At 44.4% G+C, this 24656-nt stretch overlaps 1 protein-coding gene across 1 annotated transcript in view; it reads left to right on the top strand.

Annotated features, from left to right (window-relative positions):
* Positions 1-1406: 1406 nt before the first annotated feature.
* SHROOM4 (shroom family member 4) overlaps positions 1407-24656 on the top strand; it is a 253160-nt gene continuing 229910 nt past the window's right edge. The window contains exon 1 of the mRNA XM_052663021.1: positions 1407-1523. Coding sequence (XP_052518981.1) covers positions 1407-1523 — 117 coding nt within the window. The remainder of the gene's footprint in view (positions 1524-24656) is intronic.

The following is a 24656-nucleotide window of genomic DNA, read 5'->3' as shown; positions in this document are numbered from 1 at the left end:
AAGGAAGGGTGTCATGGTGTGTGTTCTTGATGAAAAAGGAGAAAGTGCATAAGAAGGCATCAAGAGACTGAACAAGCAAGAACCTTGCAGGGTCCTATGGAGTCATGACTGAGTTGTCAAAACTTTCCTTGCTACTGTGAAGCTCTTTAAAAACTCACTGCCTGAATGTGGCTTCCGAGAAAACGTCTCAGAGAGGGGTGGTAACTGTGTCCAGGTGAAGACTGAGAAATCAGCCCAAGATCTGATAATAAATTCAAATATTGTGGAGACTACTAGTGTGGATATTTGTTTGGTCAGTTCTAAAAGCTCGGCTCAGACACTACAGCCTCAAGCATGAACAGATGAGCAGAGATGTTCTGGCCGTTGTCTAAAAGCCAATTCTTACAAAAGGAACAACATTGTTAATTGACCAGCTTATCAATGGATGCTCTTTCCTGTAGGTTTCTTTAGAAGTGAAAACAATACTGCTAGTCATAAAGTTTGCTGATTCCTGGCTTGGTCATCTCAGTGGGGCAAGTGCAAGGCTGTGCCAGAAACTCCAGATGACTGGAATATACACAAGCACAGTGCTACCCATAAACCATAAACGCCAGCGCTGAGCCAGGGTGCGGCTGAGCCTGGGCAGGGGGCATCCTCAAAGTGCTTCTTTATTTAAACTATGCTCCAGGGCAATGTTTCATAATGACCCCACACACCTAGCTCGCACACACAGAGCAGCCTACTCACACAGCCCCACTGTGTTCCCTGGCGTGCTTGCTTGACTTTCCATCCCTCTAGGCAAGATCCACAAATTAGCAGCTTTGTAACCCTCCCAGGACCCGGTTCTCGGGGCCTTCAGAAGAAAAAGGCAGTCAGAGAAATATGAACGCGCTAATCGGGAAACCAGCATTTCAGCCCACTCAGCCACGCGGGCCATCCACACTAACGACTTTCACCTCCCCTGGCCTTGGCTGGCTGGAGGGGCGGGGAACTCGGCAGTAAGGAGGAGGACCAACGCGGGGTGGGGGGGGGGCCGGGTGGGGGGGAAGCTGCTTGAATGAAACAATGTAACAATTGATGTGAAGCCTCGCCTCACTCCCACTCCCCTGTGCTCTTATAGGCGAGGTCCCACTGACTGACCCTCCCCATTGCTCCGTTTTCTTGTCCATTACGCACTTTCCCTCCGCCTCTCCTTTTCTTTTCTTTTTTCCTCCTTCTCCTCCCCCCCCCTCCCCCTCTCTCCAGCTCCGTGTCATTTCCTCCTTGCGCTCGCTCTCTGCCCGAGCGTCTCCAGCCAGGGGAGTAGGCGGAGCAGGGCGGTGAGGGGTGGCGTAGCGCTGGAGGGCGATGGTGGCGGAGCCGCTGGGGGCGGAGGCAACGTAGCCCCCGCAGAAAAGGAGTCCCGCCGCGCCTGAGCCGAGCGGAGGATGGAGAACCGGCCTGGGTCCTTCCAGTACGTCCCTGTGCAGCTGCAAGGGGGGGCGCCCTGGGGCTTCACCCTTAAGGGGGGTCTGGAACATTGCGAACCGCTCACGGTGTCTAAGGTAAGAACTGGCTGCTCTGTCTGAGCAGTGCCCAACTTTGAATGGGCGAGCGGGTGTTCAGGCTGCCGCGGGACGCGGCCCTCAGACCAACTTTGAAACTTGGCTGCAGCTGGGGATGAAAGCCCGCTCCCCCCGTCTCCCCCCACCATGGAGCATTAGCTGCACTGGGGGTCTGGCCACCAGCCCCGGCGCAGACACTCCTTCGGGGTGGCGGGAGCGCGGGATGAGAGTGCGGCCGGTTCGGGGCTAGAGTCCCGCGCGCAGACACCCCCGAGAGGGCTCGAGGGCCGCTTCTGCTCCCCAACGTCTGGCGGCTTGCTCCCCTCCGTTGGAGCTGGAGGAAGTGGTAGCTGTTGGGAGTTGCTCCTTGGAAGTTCCCGCGCCCTTGTGGCACAGCGAGGGGCTGAAGGGACAGGCAAGGCGGCTTGGCAGCTTTCTTTGCGGTGTCTGCTCCTGGATCGACCGCCGGGCCATCCCGCCTGGGCAGATTGCTGGGCGAGGGTCCGGTGTGGGAACGGAGATGAGGCGTCGGTGGCTTTCGTCAGCCTCACTTCCCACGGCCGGACGCGCGCACATCCATTCAGCCGGTGGGGCGTTGCGGCTTGGGCTCGGCCTTTCCCTCCCACCGGAGTCCTGCCCCAGCGCCGGCGAGATTTCCTGCACGTTGAGGAGCGTGGAGGAAACTTTTGCGCCATGGAGCGCAGCTGTGCTGGAGCTGCCGCCGCTGCCGCCAGAGTTTGTTTGTTTTAGGAGGCTGTGGTCTGCTGGAAGCCAAGTTGCAGCTGAGGACAGGGGAGAGGTGCTCTCCCGAGCCTTCCAGAACCCCCCTGAGCAAGCCACCCCCGAGTAGGGGTGAGGGTAGGGGGTGGGGGCCGCCGGGGCTGTAACTGGGAAGAGAGATTTGCAGGACGACTCACCTTGAGGCACCAGATGGCCAAGGGAGTGAACTTCACAAACTTTATTCTGATTTTTTTGTTTGTCTTAAGATTGTTTTTGTTTCTCTGAAAAGCCCTTCCCCTTCCAGCCCGCTCAAATTGCAGTTGAAGTGGAAAACGTGAATTTGTGCTGGAGACAGAAAGATGTGGTTTCTCTGCGGGTAACAAATGTCACTTTATTGTTTTGGCTTCTTAACGTAGGTCACATCTCAGGAGGGGGAGGCGAATGCCCCCCGCCACACCCCTGCAGAAACCTGTGCCCTTTTGCCAGGCACCAAATTGCTGGTTAACTTGTTAGTGTAGGGGGTTCTTCAGGCCTTGGGGCCACACTCTTAGCAATCCTGGGGAGTTGTCACGGGGTGTGCCTATCACCTTGAGCTGCATGAGGTATGCTGAGGCAAAACTTTGAGGAGCTGTCAGGGAAAACTGAAATCTTTAGCTTCTCCAAACACCAATAACCAGCCTAGATCTTCATCCAGCACCCCTTTTCATCATACTAGTCATTTATTTCTAACCAGCCTAAGATGACTTTGTCACCTACTGTCATGTCACCCCCCTCCCCCACTCCAGTATTCTCTGGAGGGAGTAATAAGCCTTTTTTTTTTTTTAATTTGAACAGTCTCAAACAACCCCTTTGAGGAGGGGAATCCTGGCCTTCAGGACTTTCTTCTAATCAAACTCCTGCTCTCCCTCCATTCCACCAAGGTCAGAACAGTCTATGCACCCCTCCATGGTCTGGCAGTTCCTCCCTTTCTTTTTATCCTGACACCACTTGCAGACTTCCAGTCTGCCCAGACAACCTGCCTTGGAGAGGTCATTCTCCACCTCTGCCCAGGGCTCACCCATCCTGAAAGGCACCACAGAGAGTGGTTGCTGCTGTGGCCCTGGGTTGTTTTGTGAGCCAGCACAAACATGGCAGGGGGTGTTACTAAGCACAGGGCAGCCAACAATTTGCGGTCTACCCTGGGGGATTATTTGAGGGTAGATGAGGCTTTCCTTGGCCAAGCTGTTGAGGAAGTGACTTGTGTGTTGAGAGGCAGGGTGCCTTTTAATGATTCCCTTTCTGCTGAAGGTACGCTTGACCTCTGTTATATATGAAGGCTCATTATTACACATATTTGGTTATGAAGGGGGTAAAATCATTTCTCCCATATATTCCAAATAGCTTGAATCCTTGCAGTAAAAGCCAGCTATATATATAACCTGGTTTGTTGTTGTTGTTTAGTGGCTAAGTTTTGTCTGACTCTTGCACCCCTGTGGACTGTAGCCCCCCAGGCTCCTCTGTCCATGAGATTTCCCAGGCAAGAATACTGAAGTGGGTTGCCATTTCCTTCTCCAGGAGATCTTCCTGACCTAGGGATCAAACCCATGTCTCCTACATTGGCAGGTGGATTCTTTTCACTGAGCCACCAGGGAAGCCTATATAACCTGGTTGTGTGTTAGTCACTCAGTCGTGTCTGATTCTCTGGGACCCTATGGACTGTAGCCCACCAGGCTCCTCTGTCCATGGGATTCTCCAGGCAAGAATACTGCAGTGGTTTGCCATTTTCTTCTCCAGGGGATCTTCCCAATCCAGGGATCGCATTACAGGCAAATTATTTACACTGTGAGCCACCAGGGAAGCCCATATAACCTGCTGCTGCTAAGTCCCTTCAGTTGTGTCCGACTCTGTGTGACCCCATAAGACGGCAGCCCACCAGGCTCCCCCATCCCTGGCATTCTCCAGGCAAGAACACTGGAGTGGGTTGCCATTTCATATAACCCGGTTAGCCCTATATTGAAAGGGGCCATGGCAGTTTTGTAAAGTGCAGTGGTTACCTGTATTTTTTTTTTCTTGCCTAGATAGTATGTGGCATGGTTCATTAATCCCCTTTTAATTTTTCTCCCTTTATGCTTCAGAATGATACAGCTTTCTTCTTGGAAATAGCCTCAGTCTCACATGTTGGTGGGGGTGGGATAGAAGGGTATAAAAAGAGAAGTGTATTGGCAGACTGAAAACTTGGGTTCTAATCCTTGCTCTGCCATTCACTAGCACCAGGATCCTGGGTACTTCACTTGCCCTCCCTGGGTTTAGATGTCTCCATGTCTACTGTGAGGTCCAAGTCTTTAAATAAGACTGTGATAGTCTAGTAGCCAGTCTTTTCTGCTAGCTTTGACCCTTTTCATCCTAGAAGGGTTTCTGACTGAGGAAGATGACACTTTGTTCTATTTGCACACAGTGTTACTGTTTTATAGTGTATTTCCACATCTCTTTTTTTCATTAGCCTTCTACAGCCACCAGGTGAGGCAGTCAAGGAAGGTTGTGGAGAAACTGATGGAAAAACTGAGGCTGTGATGCATTGACTGGCATGCATAGGTATGTCATATGGTGAGTCAGTGGTAGGCTCCAAATCTATCATATTTTCTACTACTTGGGGAATTGCTTTGTTAAAAATTATTATTTTTATTGAAGTACAGTTGATCTGGGGCTTCACAGGTGGTGCTAGTGGTAAAGAATCCTCCTGAAGTGCAGGACATACAACAGACATGGGTTTGATCCTTGGGTCGGGAAGATTCCCTGGAGTAAGAAATGGCAACCCACTCCAGTATTCTTGCCTGGGAAATCCCATGGTCAGAGGAGCCTGGCAGACTACAGTCCATGGGGTCTCAAAGAGTCAGACACGACTCAACACTCTGCTATAGTATAGCGAAGTTGATTTACAATTTTGTGTTAGTTTCAGGTATATAGCATAGTGATTCTTTTTTTTTTTAGGTTATATTCCATTATAGATTATTAAAAGATAATGAGCATAATTCCCTGTGCTATATAGTACATCCTTGTAGCTTATCTATTTTATGTATAGTAGTTTGTATCTGTTAATACTCCTAATTTGCCCCCACCTCCCTATCCACTTTCGTAACCATCAGTTTGTTTTCTATGTCTGTCAGTTTGTTTCTGTTTTGTATATAGATTCATTTGTATTATTTTTTAGATTCCACATATATGTGATATACAGTATTTGTTTTTGACTATTTCACTAAGCATAGTACTCTAGGTCCATGCATGTAGCTGCAAATGGTAATCTATCATTCTTTTTTTATGGCTGAGTAGTATTGCACACACACATACACCACATCTTTATCCATTTACCTGTTGATGGAAACTTGGGTTGCTTCCATATCTTGGCTATTGTAAATAGTGGTGCTATGAACACTGGTGTGTGTGTATCATTTCAAATTAATTTTTGTTTTTTCCAGCTGTATACCCAGGATTGAAATTGCTGGGTTATATGGTAGTTCTATTTTTAGTTTTTAAAGCATCCTCTATGCTGTTTTCCATAGTGGCTACACAGATTTACATTCTCACCAACAGGGTACAAGGGTTCCCTTTTCTCCACACCTTCTACTTGGAGAGTTTCTTGATATTTTTTTGGTGGTCCTGCAGTTTGTAAAGAGACATGGGGCAATACCACTGAGGAGGGTATTCAGTCTTGGCAGCCTCCCACCCCATTGACCCTTTGCATGCCAGCCTGTGGTTCCACAGTAGGTGAGGACTGGGTTGCAGACACTCCTGGTGGAGTCTAGGCTCGGGAAATAGGAGAGGGCTGTTTTGGTCACTCTAAACCACTTATGATGATCTCCGGTCAGGCAGATACAGAGGTAAGGTACCAGAACCATGGTGAGAAATATTGGAGAACCTCCTTCAGTGTCATGGGGAAAAACCCAAAGGAAATTTGTATCTGGTATGGCATATATGCTTGGAGATAGCTTGGGTAACAGGTGGAGACATCTTGGGAGTGGAGGAGTTGGAGGAAATGTGATCAGTGGGAAAACAGTGCATAGAGTGTTGAAAGTGTTGTAAAGTGTTCCCAATTGTTATGGGGGAACATTTGGATCAGGAAATGATCAAGTTGAGGAAGTTATCAATTTCTATATGCTCCAGTGATATCCCTGAAGGAGGGAATTCACCTGTCAAAGTTGTGGAGACTGATCTAGTCTTAACTTCTCTTCACTTCTTTTAACAGTTAAGTGACAAGAAATGTTTAAAAAAAGACAAACAGCAACCCCTCCCCCAAACAACTATTATTATTGATTATCCTGGGCATTAAGGAATGGTTTGTGATTTCCTCATACATTGTGGTGTTTCCAAAGAAACATGACCCACTAGAGAATTGGGCCCATGCCTTTGGTTAGCATCTTATACTATTAATACCTTATTGACCCAGGGAGCCTGTCTGAAAGAAGTGGAGATTCTCTTCTAATGAGATTTTACTATTTGGGCTGTTTGCTACCTAGGGCTCTCCCTCTACCCCCTCTACAGTGTAGACAGTCACCCATGAATTAGGCTCCCTACACTGGAAAAGATCGACTTTGGGGGATGGGTGACCTTTTCAAGGTTCTGGTGCCAGTGATTATGCATCAAATAGGGCCTCTCAGAGGTCTCAGAGATTCAAACTGTATTCTCCTGTGGTGTGTGTATGTGAAAGAGAGAGAGAGAGAATTACTAAGCTGTATTGTAAGATTCCTATACTCATTTTGAGTTCTTGGAAATGTGCCCTGAGGTTGGCTGAGGGTGGAGACCAGTGGGGGATGTAGGAAAAGGAGGAGGAGGAGAATTGGGGAGGAGGACAAGATATGGCAGAAACAGACTCATCCTATGTATTTGCCATTTTCCTGGTCCATTTTTGTGACAGTCTCTATCTGGCACAGTAATGGAAGTGGCCACTAGTTACTTACTGCTCTGAAACAAAGTAGGGTCAGGTGGGGCAGTAGCCTGGAGGAAAAAGAAGTTTCACCTCCTCCACTTAGTGTGCACTGATGTTGCTGTATTATTTTATCCTCTTTGGACCCAAGATTTCTATATGCCACATGGGGGTAGCTGTACCTGCGCCATCTTTATTAGCACAGATGATGTGAGAATAAATTGGGCAAACTTTAATACTGTGTGGCATCCGTAGCCTAGGAAGAGGGCAGGACATGCTGTTTTAAGTTTTAAGTCTCTCCTTCATCCCCACTGAAGCACACAAAGCGGCAGCTGAGATTTCAAGAGGATGTGGATCAAGTCAGATTGAGGCCTGGTAGTAGATTTGGCTGTGACTTTGAGTTCTTTTTGGGTGCACAGGTAGTGTTAAGTGAGAAGTGATAGTTCTGTGAAACCTTCTTAGTTATGTTGCAGGCCAGGACCACCCCCAGACCAGGGCTTGGCATTCACAAAGGGACCTTCGTGAGGTCTGCTTCTTTGGGAGCTTAGTACACCCTGGTTACGTAGATGAATCCCTTCCTCATCTCTGCTTCTAGACTCAACAAAGATGTCTACTGCCTCAGCTCCCCAACTGCTCCTCTCTCTCAGAAAGTAGGCTTTTGGGTACATGGGGTAGGAATCCATCCAAAGGAAAACAAATCAGGTTGGTGAGAAGTAGTAAAGCAAAGAAAGTGGGTGATGTGTCTGCTAACCTTTGGCTGAGCTTTGGCTACACACTGCTTTGGGGCCTGCTGGGCTGTTATAATACAACTGGTAACCTATTGTGATCCACACGTGTGCTCCCTGAAGTGAAAAAAAAGGCCAAGCCTGTTAGAGGCTTTTCCTTCTCTAAAACCTCAGACAGAGAAAATTCAGCTCCGGCTGGAAGACACTTGAACATTGTCCTTTAAACAGAATTCAAATGATTTTGCCTCTTGCTCTCTCCCATCTCCTCCCAGGACTTGTTTTTAAGAGAAAAGAGAAACTCAGATTTGAAGTTGGCGTTTATGGAATGATTATCTAGAGGGAACATCACAGTTTTTATAGTTAGGCTCCTTCAGAACCAGAGGGCAAAAAGATGCTGACCTGTCTGAGAAAAGTTAATGAAGAACAGCAGAGATTAAGTCAAGGGCTACCCTCACTAGCCACACACCCTCTTGCACCCCCACCAAAGGGTAGACTAAACTCAGGCCTGCTAACTGAATACTGTTCTTTGAGGTGGCTGGAATCACAGATTCTCAAAGTGAGGAGGGTTTTGTGGAAGTCACCTGGTCTTAATTGATCCATGAGTCTCCTATGCAGTATCCCTGAGCTTGTTCTCCTCTGGTTGTGGGGGAGCTCATTTCCTTCTTAGCCAGTCCTGTTCAGTGTTAAAAAAAAAAAAAAAAGTTTTGACTGTAGACAGCTTTTTCTCCTGTTGGGCTGCAATCATTCTCCATCTGCCTACTCTCTGTGGGTTCTAGTTTTGCCTTCTGGGACCACAAGGAGCAAGTTCTCTGACTTAGGACAACCTTTGGGAGGTCTGAAGACAAAGACTGTGTCCCTTTGTCTCAGTTTTCTAGGCTAAAGAGCCTTAGCTCTTTTAGCTGTTCTCTATGGGATCTGAGATCCAGCCTCCTGCTCCCACTCTGGATACACTCCAGCCTGGCCATATTCCTCTTGAGTTAGGGAGCCCACAGCTGAATGCAGTTAAGTGAGAAGTGTCTGACCGAAGTTGAGTAGGACCATTCTTTAAAACAACTGAAGACTACTTTGGTTCTTTCTGGCATCCATGCCATATGAAGACTCCGTATCAAGCAAAGTGTTTTAGTGGAAGTATCTATGCTGCTGCTAAGCGACACCTGTCCAAGGCCTCTCCATAGGAACCTACATGGGGACAACTACGTAAGAGATTTGGGAGGGGCACATCTTTCACTATGCATTTAGAATTGGCCCTAGCCCTGTCCCTAGTCCAGCCTTGGAAAAAGTGTTCTAAGGGAGATGATAGAGAAGGCATAAGCCCTGACTTCCAGGAGCATATATGTTTCTACAAAGAGTTACAGCCAAGGAATTTGTATAATAGAAGAAGGAAGTGGTATTTGGTAAAAAATCAGACCTCCAGAACATCAGATTGTTTGATCTTTAACCAGTTGCTGGCTTTGAATTGGTAGGGATAACCTCTATGAACTTAATTTTCCCCTTGTGGAACAAATAGGTGTGTTTGAGATTGAAGATGCTGACCATACATGACATACAAGAAGCCTCCGATTTATAGAAACCCTGGGTAGGAATTTAGACACGGCAGTCTCTAACTCTGTTAGGTTTTTATTTCTGCGCACATTGTCATTGGCACTGGTTGCAAATCTCCTATTGTTGCTGCTATTCCTCTGTTCTGAGGTCTTCTGTCTCTACCTGGAATACCCATGGGAGTCACTCCTGCTGGAGGTCTTGCATCCACAGTCTCGTTGCTGCCCCTTCTGCATGTCCTCACATCTACCAGATTGTCACCTGAGTTGAGCAAATGTCTTTTCTTGGTACTAAACTCCTGATGGGGGAGTGTATTGAAATGGAGCTTAATCCTCATTATCACTGAAGGATGAGAGGCTTGGAGAAGACAGTTAAAGTCTAGGAAACATGTCCCTCTAACACAGTTATTGATAGTTGCCATGTGCAGAACAGTTCTGGAGAGGGCTCTTTGGTCCATAGTATATCCCTGATGAAATCACAGAACCTAACCACTATTTTTATAATATTCTATCTACAGGGAACTGCATTCAAATCTCCAAATAAGCTTGCTTATTTAAAACTTTAGTCTGTCTACAGGGAACTGCATTCAGAATTTCAAATAAGCTTGTTTATTTACAAAGGTAATCTTGGAAAACAATCTGGAAGTCAGGGATAACAAGTACTCTAGGTATTTCTGTTACCCACCTAAATGATTTTGGGCTTTCTACTACTCTCACTGCCCAGGTGCTCATAGCCTTGGTGCTGGGGCCAGGATTTGTGTGTACATACAGTGTTTGCATTGTTAAATCTCTCTGAAACTGAACTTCACAGGTTTACCTGAGTTATCTTGTAATCAGCAAGTGACCCATTTTTATTAGTTATGTGGGTACCTAGATCACTTTCACTGTTTCTGTGGGGGTAGTACTTTGTTTCCTGATGCTTCCCTGAAATACCTGCTTTAGACAGACTTCAACTAAGTCATTAATGAAAAAGTTGAGGTATTATATTTCCCTGCTAAAGATTGTGCTCTAAGAACTGGGAATGGGATAGATGTTTGTCTCTTCACACCCCTTCACCCCATCTAGTATAAACAGGCCAAATGGAAAGATTGTCTTAGGCATTAGTTTTCCAAGGGATGATTTGTTCTTCCTCACATCACACTGGCATGTTTGCTTGGGCACATAGCCATCCTGGCTGGGCACCAAAATTGCAAAGATCAAGATGACTTGGTTTCTCAGAGACTAACTGCCCCCACCCCCGCAAGCCCCACTTTGACTTCATTTCTACTCCCTCCTCTTTCAGTGAAAGTCCATGACTGTGCCATGCCACGGAACGAACACTGCTTGGTAGCAACAGAGACACATTTTCCATGCATCTAGGCTACCCTTCTTTCATGTCTGGTCTTCGGTTTGCAGTCTCCACCCTCCAGTACCAAGCTGCTTGAGGCCTACATTTGGGACTGTCTCACTCAAGTGCCACTACTTCTTTGTTCATTCATTGGCTTCCCTGCCCACTGTCCGAAACCCAGCTTGTTTTCTTTTTTGATCACAGTGGGCCCTTCTAGTCTGCTGTACCAGCTCTGTCCCTCTTGGCTCAGCCATGCATCTGGTGTGTGTGGGGGGAGGGGAGAGAAGTTCAGCATTAAGGCTGATAAAGTTTGACAACACTCAGCAAATTGGTAGCTGGGTCGGGGGAACTTTTCTCACACTGTGTCTCTCTATCCTGTTTCAGTGGAGGATCGGACCTCTGTTCCATCCCTGATACTCTCTTACCAACTCGCTGAGTAATCTTGGCATGTTACTTCACCTCTTTGTACTCTCCTGTTTCTTCTCAGCCTCTCTGCGGAGCAAGCTTCTGCCTTACTGAAGGGATGCTATGGGCTCCAGGATCTTCTCTCCGAGTTTAGGCTGTGGAGGTGTAAAGGCTGACTGACATTAGGCAGTTCATCCAGGGCTTTGCTTTCCTCTATGCTCCTACTTCCTATCTTTCCACAAATGGCTGTTTCCTGGTATGTTCTCAGGGACGATGTGCCTCATGGTCTGTTAACTTTCACTCAAGTCTTTTAATGTTACATCTGTGAGGAATGCAGGAGGTGGGACTAATTGGACAGGATCAACAGTTAAGCCCGGTGATGGACAGACTCTTTGTGGTGTCTTCTGGCCTCCACTCTAATGCCACTCAGCAGATTCCCAGCTGTATGGTCTTCTCTCTTCCTGAGCCCCTGGCAGGGAAGTTTTGAATGGTTCTCCTATACTGCCTTTCATGGTCCATCAGAAATTGATTTTTCTTTGAGGGGAGGAGGTTGGGGGTAAGATGAGGTAAAGCTGGGAGGAAAGCTGGTTCAACTAGTTATTCTGGAAAGGTGTTAGAGTCTCATGGCTTCTGCCCCATCTTTGCTTATGAGAGGATGACAAGCCAAAGCCTTGTCTTTGTTGGGCTGCCTTGTTGCTTTCCATTTGTATGTGTATGTGTGTATGTTTAATGTAAGTGAAAGCTCCTCTACAAACTTCTGTAGGTAGGCTGTTCTTGGTGTCATCTTATCTGACTGAGAGGGTGACTGATGACATTTTAGAGCCTCAGAGGTGACTATCAGGTCTTGACTCGCATGTTCTTTGAAGGACTTGACTAAGAGTTTGGAGCTCTGTGTTAATTAGAAATTGTAATCAGGGAGTAGCAAGGCAACAGGCAGAAAGTGGACCTGGATACACTACTTGTGTGCTTGTGCCTCATTGGATGGAGGTAATGCTATTTGGTTGTATCTCAGCAACCTTTTGAAACAAAATGGGCAATCCAGGCCTAGATATTGTAGGATAGGAGACGTAGTGGACCTGCTGTGTGTTAAATACTGCTGCTTTTAGGAGTTTTACATATATTCTTATCTAATTTTACAGTAACTCTTTGAGGTAGATATTGATCTCCCCATTGTGCAGATGAGGGGACTGAAGCTCTGGAGAAATTAAGTGATAGACTCCACATAGAAAAACTGACCTTCAAATTGACTTCTGTCTGACTCCACATCCCAAGCTATTTACATAAGTGAAAGAAAGAGAAGAAGAACTAGGTAAGAGTATGATGGGGGAAGCTGGGAAAAGAGAGAAAGAAAAATTAAAGAAATTTAATCTGCCACAAAAACTGGTAATGTTACCGATACATGCCCCTCAGGGGTCAGGGTCAAAGGAAAGGTACTGTTATATTTTGTTCTAAATCTCAAATCAGGGTAAGAAGTATAAGCTTGGATTCAGAAGACCTGAAGTTCAGTCTTCAATTTGCTATTAAATATCTGTGCCTCACTGGGCCTGTCATTTTCCTTTCTGTGGCTCCATTTCCTCACCTGCAAAATAAAATAATAAAATTCACACTTTTTTCCAGTAGGGAGGGAGATTGAGTTTATCCTTTATCTCATATAAATACTAGATGTGTATGCGATTTAAGAAGAAAGGAAAAGCATTCCACAGATGTCCCTTATTAAACAGAAATTTTCTTAAGGGAATTCTGAACTTAAACAATGAAGTGTATGAAGTTACCAAATCTTTGGAAGTTGTATGAAATTGCAGGACACTAGCTCTTGAGGGCTATATAGGATTTAGGTAGGCTGGGGAGGAAGAAAGGCATTCATTCTAGTTAGTACAAGTGCTGCATGTTCTAAGGACACAGACAAGTGACAGGCCAGTTGGTTCACCCTACAGTGAACTAACAGTATGAGCTCCTCAAGATCTGGGCATGTGTGGTTTGTTCATTTATTCACTTGTTAAAGCATCGCTACAAACAAAGCTAGTGGAGGTGATGGAATTCCAGTGGAGCTATTTCAAATCCTGAGAGATGATGCTGTCAAAGTGCTGCACTCAATATGCCAGCAAATTTGGACAACTCAGCAGTGGCCACAGGACTGGAAAAGGTCAGTTGTCATTCCAATCCCAAAGAAAGGCAATGCCAAAGAATGCTCAAACTACCACACAATTGCACTCATCTCACATGCTAGTAAAGTAATGCTCAAAATTCTCCAAGCCAGGCTTCAGCAGTACATGAACCGTGAACTTCCTGATGTTCAAGCTGATTTTACAAAAGGCAGAGGAACCAGAGATCAAATTGCCAACATCCACTGGATCATGGAAAAAGCAAGAGAGTTCTAGAAAAACATCTATTTCTGCTTTATTGACTATGCCAAAGCCTTTGACTGTGTGGACCACAAAAAACTGTGGAAAATTCTGAAGGAAATGGGAATACCAGACCACCTGACCTGCCTCTTGAGAAATCTGTATGCAGGTCAGGAAGCAACAGTTAGAACTGGACATGGAACAACAGACTGGTTCCCAATAGGAAAAGGAGTGCATCAAGGCTGTATATTGTCACCCTGCTTATTTAACTTATATGCAGAGTACATCATGAGAAATACTGGGCTGGAAGAAACACAAGCTGAAATCAAGATTGCCGGGAGAAATCAATAACCTCAGACATACAGATGACATCACTCTTATGGCAGAAAGTGAAGGGGAACTAAAAAGCCTCTTGATGAAAGTGAATGAGGAGAGTGAAAAAGTTGGCTTAAAGCTCAACATTCAGAAAACAAAGATCATGGCATCCGGTCCCATCACTTCATTGGAGATAGATAGGGGAACAGTGGAAACAGTGTCAGACTTTATTTTGGGGGGCTCCAACATCACTGCAGTTGGTGATTGCAGTCATGAAATTAAAAGACACTTACTCCTTGGAAGGAAAGTTATGACCAACCTAGATAGCATATTCAAAAGCAGAGACATTACTTTGCCAACAAAGGTCCGTCTAGTCAAGGCTATGGGTTTTCCAGTGGTCATGTATGGATGTGAGAGCTGGACTGTGAAGAAAGCTGAGCACCGAAGAATTGATGCTTTTGAACTGTGGTGTTGGAGAAGACTCTCGAGAGTCCCTTGGACTGCAAGGAGATCCAACCAGTCTATCCTAAAGGAGATCAGTCCCTTGGAGGGACTGATGCTGAAGCTGAAATTCCAATACTTTGGCCACCTCATGCAAAGAGTTGACTCATTGGAAAAGATCCTGATGCTGGGAGGGATTGAGGGCAGGAGGAGAAGGGGACGACAGAGGATGAGATGGCTGGATGGCATCACCGACTCGATGGACATGAGTTTGAGTGAACTCCGGGTTTTGGTGATGGACAGGGAGGCCTGGAGTGCTGTGATTCATGGGGTCGCAAAGAGTCGGACACGACTGAGCGACTGAACTGAATTGAATTCATGCATTAAATTTTTTATTTTTTATTTATTTTTATTTATTTATTTTATTTTATTTTTTTTTAAATTTGCCCTTCAGTGTACTGCATTTTATTTTGTGTACGAGCATTGCTTTACAGTTTGGTCTTAGACATGACCTAGTCTTTTTTTTTTTTTAATTAGTATGTTTGTTTATTTATTTATTTATTTTTAGTTTTTTATTTTTTTAATTTTAAAATCTTTAATTCTTACATGTGTTTCCAAACATGAACCCCCCTCCCACCTCCCTCCCCATAACATCTCTGTGGGTCATCCCCATGCACCAGCCCCAAGCATGCTGTATCCTGCGTCGGACATAGCCTGGCGATTCAATTCTTACATGATAGTATACATGTTAGAATGCCATTCTCCCAAATCATCCCACCCTCTCCCTCTCCCTCTGAGTCCAAAAGTCCGTTATACACAGCTGTGTCTTTTTTCCTGTCTTGCATACAGGGTCGTCATTGCCATCTTTCTAAATCATGCATTAAATTTATTGAGTGCCTGTTCTAGGAGCTGAGCTGTTCTTCCTATGGCCTGTGAAACCAGCACAGAGCCCCATGAATGTAATTTTTATTTGTTTTCTATTAATATTTTCATAGTACATATCTTGAGTGAGGCACTGGTTTTCTATCTTAATACATATTAGCTCCTTTATTAACCCTGTTTTTACAGATGAGGAAATTGAGGCACAGAGAGGTTAAGTAACTTGCACACTGCCTGTGTGGCTGGAAAAGTGGATCAGTGGAGATATGCTTGATTGTTATCGAGTAATGAGATATAAAGGTGAATGGATTTGAATCAGTTATTCTGAAGCACCCAGAACATCAGGCTGTGGGGTGGACTCAGATTGGAAGTACATACCCATTTTGTTGTTCTTTTGGAAGATTACTGTTAATGTGTTAAAAATAAAGCACCTAACACAGTATCACACCCATATATGTGCTTCCACGAGGATTCCCTGGTGGCTCAGAGATTAAAGCATCTACCTCCAATGTGGGAGATCCAGGTTTGATCCCTGGGTTAGGAAGATCCCCTGGAGAAGGAAATGGCAATCCACTCCAGTACTCTTGCCTGGAGAATCCCATGGATGGGGGCGCCTGGTAGGCTACAGTCTGCAGGGTCGCAAAGAGTTGGGCACAGTTGAGTGACTTCACTTTACTTCCGACTCTTTGCAACCCCGTGGACTGGTACCTGCCAGGCTCCTCTGTCCATGGGATTCTCCAGGCAAGAATACTGGGGTGGGTTGCCATTTCCTTCTCCAGGGTATCTTCCCGACCCAGGGATTGAACCCAGGTCTCCCACCTTGCAGGCAGATGCTTTAACCTCTGAGCCACTAGGGAAGCCCACAACACAGTACCACAGCCATATACGTGCTTCCACGGGGAAAGACCTACACTGAATAACTGGAGGGGGCATTTTAAAGGAATCAGTCATCTTGGCAACATGTTGACTGTTGTTAATACATTAGCAAGTTGCCAGAGATAGTGGTAATATATAACATTGGAATCTGAAAAAATGAGGGAGAAGCAGGAGTTGAGATGAATCCAATACTTCAAATCTAAAAGGCTCTTGGTGGTGATGGAGATTGGGAGGGCTAACTGGGTTTAGTTCGGTTTTGGATCTTCTGAGACCTTAGGATTATCGAGGTAAGGTGTTCCATAGGCAGTTCAGGAAAAATAAAAGTTTATTTAAGGCCGCTGGTCAGTTAAAACAACAAATTATTGTTTCAGGAACATAATGATTAACACAGATGATTTACTAATCTGCTGATTGTTGTGGAAATGAGTGAATTGCCAGACAATCTCATGCCCCAACAGACCTTGGAACAGGCCAGCATTGTTATTTAATGGGCTTTTCTGGTTATAGTTTGGTCTTGCTATCTCCTCCAATCTGCAGGCTGCCTAGTCACCTGAGGTATTACTGGCTGCAGTTCTTTCTGCCTAACCGAATGTTTTCAAGTGATGGGGAAGTCCAACAACCGAACAAATAAAAAAGAGAAGAAACTCAAAATACGAAAATTCAGACATGAAGCTGGAAATGTTAAAAAGTTCGAGGCTGTTAAAAAACATCAGTTGTCTTGCCAACTTGTTTAAGGATTGTTTTCTGTATATGAAAAGTAAAATGTGTGGGCTTGATAAGGCAAACTCCACTGGAGTTTCAAGTCTGGATTGCATTTTTTATGTCAGTAGTTTTATGCTCTCTACATAGTGGAGTATTATTAATCTGAATATCATTGTTCATATTTCTGCAGTAGCAAGGGTTCTTAAAATGTGATCTTTGAAAAAACATTATTAACCTTGCAAGTATGATTTGTTTTCAGTGGTGTCTTCACTGTACTTTCATCCTGAGTTTTACATTAAAATAAAAAGGAGATAGGGATTTATTTCACAAATTCATTGCTGCAAATCTGGCTAGAAAACATCACTCTATTATTAAGAGACTTTTGCATATTTGGAGTGATTATCTAACCCAGTGCCCTGTATACTTACAGAAAATTCTCAGGAAAGGTTAACTTTGTGTACAGGTGGGTGTGCCAAGTCCCTCACCTACCTCCATTCTTCTTAGATTTGCTTTCTATAACTGTAATTTTTTTGTGTGCTTTTCTGTGTGATGAAAAACTGAAATTCAGAATGTTGTAAAGATGCTTATGCCATGGAACTTGGTCTCTTCACTCTCCTTTCCTCCCTCCTTGTAGACAAAACTCATTTCATGGTAAAAATCTAATGGGTACATGGGTTCCTTTACCTAACTCTTCTCTCTGGCCAGGTGAAATAGCTTGTAATATATATTTGAAACTGATTTGAATATCTAACTGCTGGGGGTATTTTTGTGACTACCCAAGTGCTCTGGCTTTTACAAGAACCAGCTTGCCAGTTTCTCTCTGCTGTATGAGGTCTGGTGGGAGGATGATACTCTCCCTCTCTGGATGTAAAGGGTTAAATATGTAATCTTCATGTTTTCCCGTGCCTTTGGCTGGAGAAATGCACAGTGTTCTGAAACCTGCCCAGGCCCTGCACATACTGTATCTGCTTAAAGAAGGCTTTGGCTCTTAGCCCTTCTCAGCTGCATTAGGGTTCAGGTTTCATCCTTCTCCCCTTCCAGCCACTAATAAAAGCCAAAAGAATTAAGGATCAGGGAGAGTTAATTCCCACTGCTAAGACCCAGGTGGGGCCCTTCTGCCTCCCATCCCATCTTCTAGGTTAGAGCTCTAATTTAGGGCTGAGCTCTAGTCTAAGCCTGTATGTGACAGCGATCTGGAACAGGCCTCAAAAGCACTTGACGATCAGGTTCTGCCTTGTGCTGGCATCTCTCTCTCTCCCTCTCTCCCCCCCTTCCTGTCCCTCTCTCTCTCTCTCCCCCTCTCCCCACTCCCTTTCTCCCATCTCCCTCTTTCCCCATGCAGCAACTCTATTGGGATGTTAGAAAAGATGAGGGGCCAAGCCAACCAATGCTATTACAGAGATGGAAATGATGTATCATTGTTCTTTTGTTCTAAACTAGGAGTTTGGGATGAAGCTTCTACTTTTTTTTTTTAAAGTCCCTGACCCAACCTCAGTATAACATTAGGAATCTCATTCAGAATAAGAAATGTCATTGATATCTCACCCAACTTAAAAGAGTGCATAGTAATGAGCTCTAAAATAGTGAGCTCAGTCAGAGAGGGCAACTTTGAAGGAGGATCTTGTAAGAACTGGGATAGGCAGGAAGAAGCTTCCTTCTGGAACAACTACACTATTATAGTTGCCTCCTCAATGCCTTCCCACCCTTTGATCACCTCCTCCCAGTTAAAATTATTTACTCTTTTCCTATTACCTCCAAAATAGAGCCCAAACTACTTTAGCCTGATGTAGGGACTATTGTCCACTGGGCTCAAGTTTTACTTTCTAGCACTCCTTCCAGGACACAGATTTTCAGGCCGAGTGATTTCCTTTCCACCCTCCCACCCCCAGCACAGCCAGGAAGTTCTGGCCTCCACATTTCCCATCCTGATGTTCCTTGAGTGACTTACTGGCCACTCAGAAGACCTACTCCCCTCCCCTCCCTTGTGGGCCTAACCTTCAAGCCCTACTCAAGGGCATCATTTCAGTCTGCTTTTGGTGGGGGAAGTCTCTCCCTTTTTGAAATCCTGGACCTCAGATTTTCTAGTAGAAGTCTTTGACTGCCCTGTGTCCAGTTTGCTAGACTCAAATCTTCTAGAGGACAGTGGCTATATCCCCTGTATCTTTCCTGTTCTTAGCACAGAGCAAGGTAGACTCTCCATAATGATTTGCTGAAAGAGTCAGGTAAAACTTTTGTACTAAATAACTGGTTATGTCCCCCTTTCTTCTCCTCATTCCAAATGAGAAAGAGGAAATGACTTGAAGAGCTGGATATACTAGCTGAGTTTTCCAGTCTCCCTCTGACACCTAGTAACTGGGGTGAGCCTTGGATCACACACACACACATGAACTCAGGACAGAGGGAACAAATAGAAGGAAACAGTGGTACATGTGAACATGGAGAGGTATCCCAGACACACCCCTAGATGAGAAGGGAGAGGGCAGCAGTGGAGGCTAGGGCCATCTAACTGCTTGTCCAAGACCTGCCTGCAGTTGGGTTTTCTATGGTTTTGTTTCTTGCCACTGCAGCTCGTGTGCGTGAACTGTGTTCCTGGGCTCGCCTGTGGGAGCGGCCTGCTGGCTGATGATTACAGCATTCCCTTGCTGTTGGGAAACGTTGCTGCGAGACTCTTAAAACAGCAGCCACCCCTCTTGTTGCTATGTGTTCAGGGAGGGTCGACTGTGAGTCTTTGGCCTGACTCAAGTGTTTCATTGCTTCAACTGAAAGGAGATAACTTTATGTGAACCTACTCTGTGTGTGTTTGTGTGTGTGTATTTTCACTTTTGCTTAGGCAAGCCCTAACGCGTTCTGTCTGACTAGCCTTGGATATGAGTCACCGTCTGGTATTTATACCCAGTGCCTTTTCTCACTGTTTTATTCAAAGCTGAGAATGCTGAAGAGCCAGAAGGAACCTTCTCCATCCTCCTTCCTAATGGGGTCTCATCTAATTGGCAGCTGTTTCTGTGGAAGTCAATTAGGTTACGTTAAGACACTAAAGGAAACACATTGAAGCTCACACTGACACTACTGTGACAGTTTAAAATACACTGTGGGGGCTTCTCTTAATTTGGTCCTGCCCAGACTATAGCTGGAGAGTTTGGTCTCTGGAGCAAAGTTTAGGAACAGGCCTCCAAAGGGACCCCCTCGGGGAAATGTTTGTCCCTATCAGTATCACATAGTAAGTTTGCAAGGAGTACAAGAATCTGAGGAAGTCTTAGAGGAGGTACTTCAGTCTTTGCAGGCATTGGTGGGAAAAACAGATTGTTAGCATGCTCCTCACTGCCGTTCCTATGAAGGTTCTTCCAAAGTTGACAGTTTTGTCTTGGGAGCGTGCTCCTAGAGTGTGGGAATGGTAACCCTATCAGGGGCACTGTTGTTATCAAAAGGACAGAGCCTCAGAGAGGAAGGACATGACTTCTAGCATGGTTATTTGGAGGCCAGGCAGCCAGTAAATCATTTGAGAATGAATTAAAAGTTCAAAGGGCAGGCGGGAATGCTTTGGGTGACCTTATAGGTGCTTGAAAAATCAAAGGGATAGCTGGTCTGCTTTTATTTTTTGAGGGCTGGTTCGAAGGAGCAAGGGAATAGAAGTACACAGTAGGAAATTGGCTTTCTGTTTTCATGTGCTTGGGAGCCTTAACTCTGGGCTAGGGATGATCAAAGCTACCATGATTAAATGCCAATTATGTTCTGGGAATTTTATGTGCCCAATCTCTAATCTTCTCATCATTTCTCTAAATTAACTGATAGAACTCCTATTTTACATATGAAAAAAAAATGAGGCCCAGAGAGGCCAAACAACATTCTCAAAGCAACAAGGCCAGAAAGTGGTAGAGCTGTGGTTTGAACCCAGATTGGCCTGACCACAAATTCTATGCTTATCCCTCTATAGTTTGGAATTTTGTTTCAGATCCTCTTTTTGTGCCTCATGTTCGCTAATACCAATATTAACTATTCCTCTGCCTATGTCCTGTGTACCATAGCATTGGAGAAGTGGGGGGGTCATACAGACCAGTCATTCCTAAGCTTTCCTAGGAAGTTTTTAAATATGTGGATTACACTCCCAGGATTAAATAATACGGTGTATGAGATATACTTAATGGTGTCCCTATTCTGTGCTGTGCTTAGTCGCTCAGTCGTGTCTGACTCTTCGCAACCCCATGGAGTGTAGCCACCACCCTCCCCCAGGCTCCTCTGTCCATGGGAATTCTCCAGAAAAGAATACTGGAGTGGATTGCCATGCCCTCCTCCAGGGGATCTTCCCGACCCAAGGATCAAACCCAGGTTTCCCGCCTTGCAGGTGGTTTCTTTACTGTCTGAGCCACCAGGGAAGCCCAAGAACACTGGGGTGGGTAGCCTATCCCTTCTCCTGGGGATCTTCCTGACCCAAGAATTGAATCGGGGCCTCCTGCATTGCAGGCGGATTCTTTAGTAGTTGAACTACCAGGGAAGCCCCCATCCCTATTCTAAGAGACAGAAATTACAGTTTAGAGGGTTTCCATAATCCACTGGACCAGTAAGTAGCAGAGCTGGTATTCAAATTTCGGATTTTAGAGTGACTGTTCTTCCTAATGTCTGTGGTGCCTCTCACTCTGGGACAAGGTACGTGATAAACAGAAAACTCTTCAACTGTCTGATAGACAGTGTCTACTTGAACAATCTTTCTCTTTTTAAATCTCAAACCCCAATATATCTAAAGCGGAACTTGTTATCTTCCTCTTGCCAAACAGGCTCTGTCCTTGGCCTCCTGCCTCCCAGTAAGCTAGCATTGAAATCTTGGAGTCACTGCTTATTCACCCCCTATATCCAATCCATCCCCGCATACTGTCAGTGCTTCTTCCTTCAAAACAGCCCTCTTATCTACTCCCTTCCTTTCAGTTCCTGCGACTCCCACCCTCTTCCAAGCCCTTATTTATTTCTGGACTTGTGGATTCCTGGCTAGCTTTCCCACCTCTAGGCTCACCCATTTAAAGTTTACCCTTTAAGTCACTTCCTCTATCTGAGAATTTAAATTTCCCTATCTGTACAGAGAATAAGCTGAACTGACAGGTTGATCTCTGCAGTTCTCTCCAGCTCTGACATTCTAGACGAGCAAGCTGTCACTGACACTCCTGTACCGCCCTCTCACTTGAATAGTTGCTCTGGCTCCATTCTTCTAGCCTTGCATAAATCTTTCCTTCATTTTGTTCCTAGAGTCTTTATGTAAAATCAACTTACAGTTGAAAGAGGCATTTCAAGTTGGCCGACACTCACCCACTACCTGACTACCATGTATGACGCTCTTGAACTTGGCTGACCAGGCTGTGCCTGAACCCTTCTGCTAATAGTAAAAACTTTCTCATGAGCCAGCCCTTTGCATTGTTGGGTAGCTACAGTTGTAAAATTCTCCTACCACAAATTGACAACAGTTAGTTGGCCTTTATGGCACTCTCTTATTCAAAAACTTTCTTCAGTTTTGTTTAAGTACCAACCCTTCAAATTTGGCAACCCAAGTTTTCCATCATATGGTTCTACCTTCTCTCCTAGCCTTACATCCTCTATACTTACTTTGTATTTCTTCCAAATAAAAAATGGCTAATATTTATTGCACACTTACTGGATGCTAGACACTGTTCTCAGTCATTTTACATGTTTTATCTTATTTAATCCATATAGCAACCATGTAAATTCCTATTGTTCTCCCCCATTTTGCAGAGGAGGAAAATGAGGCATATAGAATTCTAAATGATTTACCCAGAGTCTCACAGCTAGGACTTCCCAGGTGGCACTAGTGGCAAAGAACCCACCTGCCAATGCAAGAGACATAAGAGACGTGGGTTCCATCCCTGGGTCGGGAAGATCCCCTGGAGAAGGGCGTGGCAACCCACTCCAATATTCTTGCCTGGAGAATCCCATGGACAGAAGAGCCTGGCAGGCTACAGTCCATAGGGTTGCAAAGAGTTGGACACACTGAGTGACTTAGCACACACACACGCACAGCTAGTTAATAGTAGAGCTAGGATGTTAATCCAGAAAGGCTGTCTTGAGAACATATGTCCGTAATCCCTGCCATACACAGTAAGCCCCAAATATGACAACTCACAATTTCCTACACATACTCATTGCTTTGTTCATCATCGTCTTTCAGTGTCTTCCTAGTCCTACCTACCTGACTAAATCTTGCCTATTCTTTGAGGCCCAACAGAAATTATGCTTGCTTTTTGGTGCCATTCTACTCTTATATCCCTCCATACTTCTTCCATTTTTCTTCCCACAAAATCTTTACAGTTTTCTTTACCTCTCTGCTAGAGCTCACCATGTTCTTTCTAATTAGCAGTGTGAACCTGTTTTATATTACTCATGGAGATTTTTTTCATATTTTAAGTTTATATGAATCTTTGCTTTCTGAATCTGATTTCTTTCTTAGGCTCAAAATTTAATTTCTCTCATTGCCCTGTGATTTGTACATTTGTTCCCAAGTACCATTAGTGACTGGGACAAGAAAGCCAAACAGTTCAAGCATTGCCATCTGTAGTAATATTGTATAGTATGTATTGCATAGTAATTTACATATGTATTATTTTATATATACATTTCTAAAATGCAATATAAAATTTACATATTTACAATTTCATATTATATTAATTATATATTGTGATATTAAATATTTATTTTAACTAAGAGCTGAATGAAGAACAACCTAAAAATGAAGGAGGAATTTTCTTAGAGCCTCTGTCCCCAAATATGACTGCCTTAATATTTATTACTTCTCATTTTCCCTCTTCCTAGCCCTTAATATTTATTGCTGTGCTATCTACAAACTAATATAAATTTTGCTTTTTTACGTCAATGGATAGGTAGGTAAAAGGATAGATACTTTACTGCTTGATCTAGAGATTATGAGTGTGTGTGTGTATGAAATTTAGGGGGAGTAGATGGTGGTAGTTGTTGGCTGGTTGGACGTAGGTGGTTCTTTGAGAATAGAAAGGTTCTTTGTCTTCTGTGCTAAGAAAAAATCCTTAATTTTTCCCACAGTTTTATTGAGATATCATTGACAAGTAAAGTTGCACATATTTGAAGTGTGCAATGTGATGATTTGATATACTTTTTTTGGTGAGAACCCTTAAGATCTACTCTCTCAGCAAATTTTATCTATGCAATACAGTATTATTAACTATAGTCACAAAGCTGTACATTAGATTCTTAGAACTCATTCATCTTATAACTGAAAGTTTGAACCGCTTGACTAACATCCTGTTTCCTGCACCCCGTATCCCGTCAATGACCATTCTACTCTCTGTTTCAATGTTTGACTTTTATTTTTAGATTCTACGTATAAATGATTCCAGGCAGAATTTGTCTTTCTTTGTCTGGCTTGTTTCACTTGGTATAATGCCCTCCAAGTTCATCCATGTTCTCATGACACTTTGTTTATCCATTTATCTGTCAATGAACATTTAGGTTGTTTCCATATCTTAGCTATTGTGGTTAATGATTCAGTAAACATGGAAGTGCAGATACTCTATGAAATATTGACTGTATTTCCTTCAGATATATTCCCAGAAGTGGAGGCCATATGGTAGTTCTGTTTTTACTTTTTCTGAGGAACCTCCATAATGCTTTCTGTAATGGCTGCACCAATTTGTATTCCCACTAACAGTACCTAAGGATTCCCGTTTCTCCACATCATTGCCAACATTTGCTATTTCTTGTCATACATTTTCATGTAATCTGCTGGTCCTTTGTATTTTAGGTCCTTTGCCCATTTTTAATTGGGTTGTTTTTTGTTTTTCTATTGAGTTGTTTGAGTTCCTTATAAATTTTAGATATTAACCCATTATCAGGTATATGGTTTGCAAATATTTTCTCCTACTCTGTAGATTGCTTTTTAACTTTGTTATTATTCTCTTTGCTGTGCAGAAGCTTTTTAGTTTGATATAATCCCACT

Source organism: Budorcas taxicolor, chromosome X, assembly GCF_023091745.1.
Source record: "Budorcas taxicolor isolate Tak-1 chromosome X, Takin1.1, whole genome shotgun sequence".
NCBI lineage: Eukaryota > Metazoa > Chordata > Mammalia > Artiodactyla > Bovidae > Budorcas > Budorcas taxicolor.
Note: the sequence above shows the minus strand (reverse complement) of the source record. Positions and strands in the feature narration are given on the sequence as shown.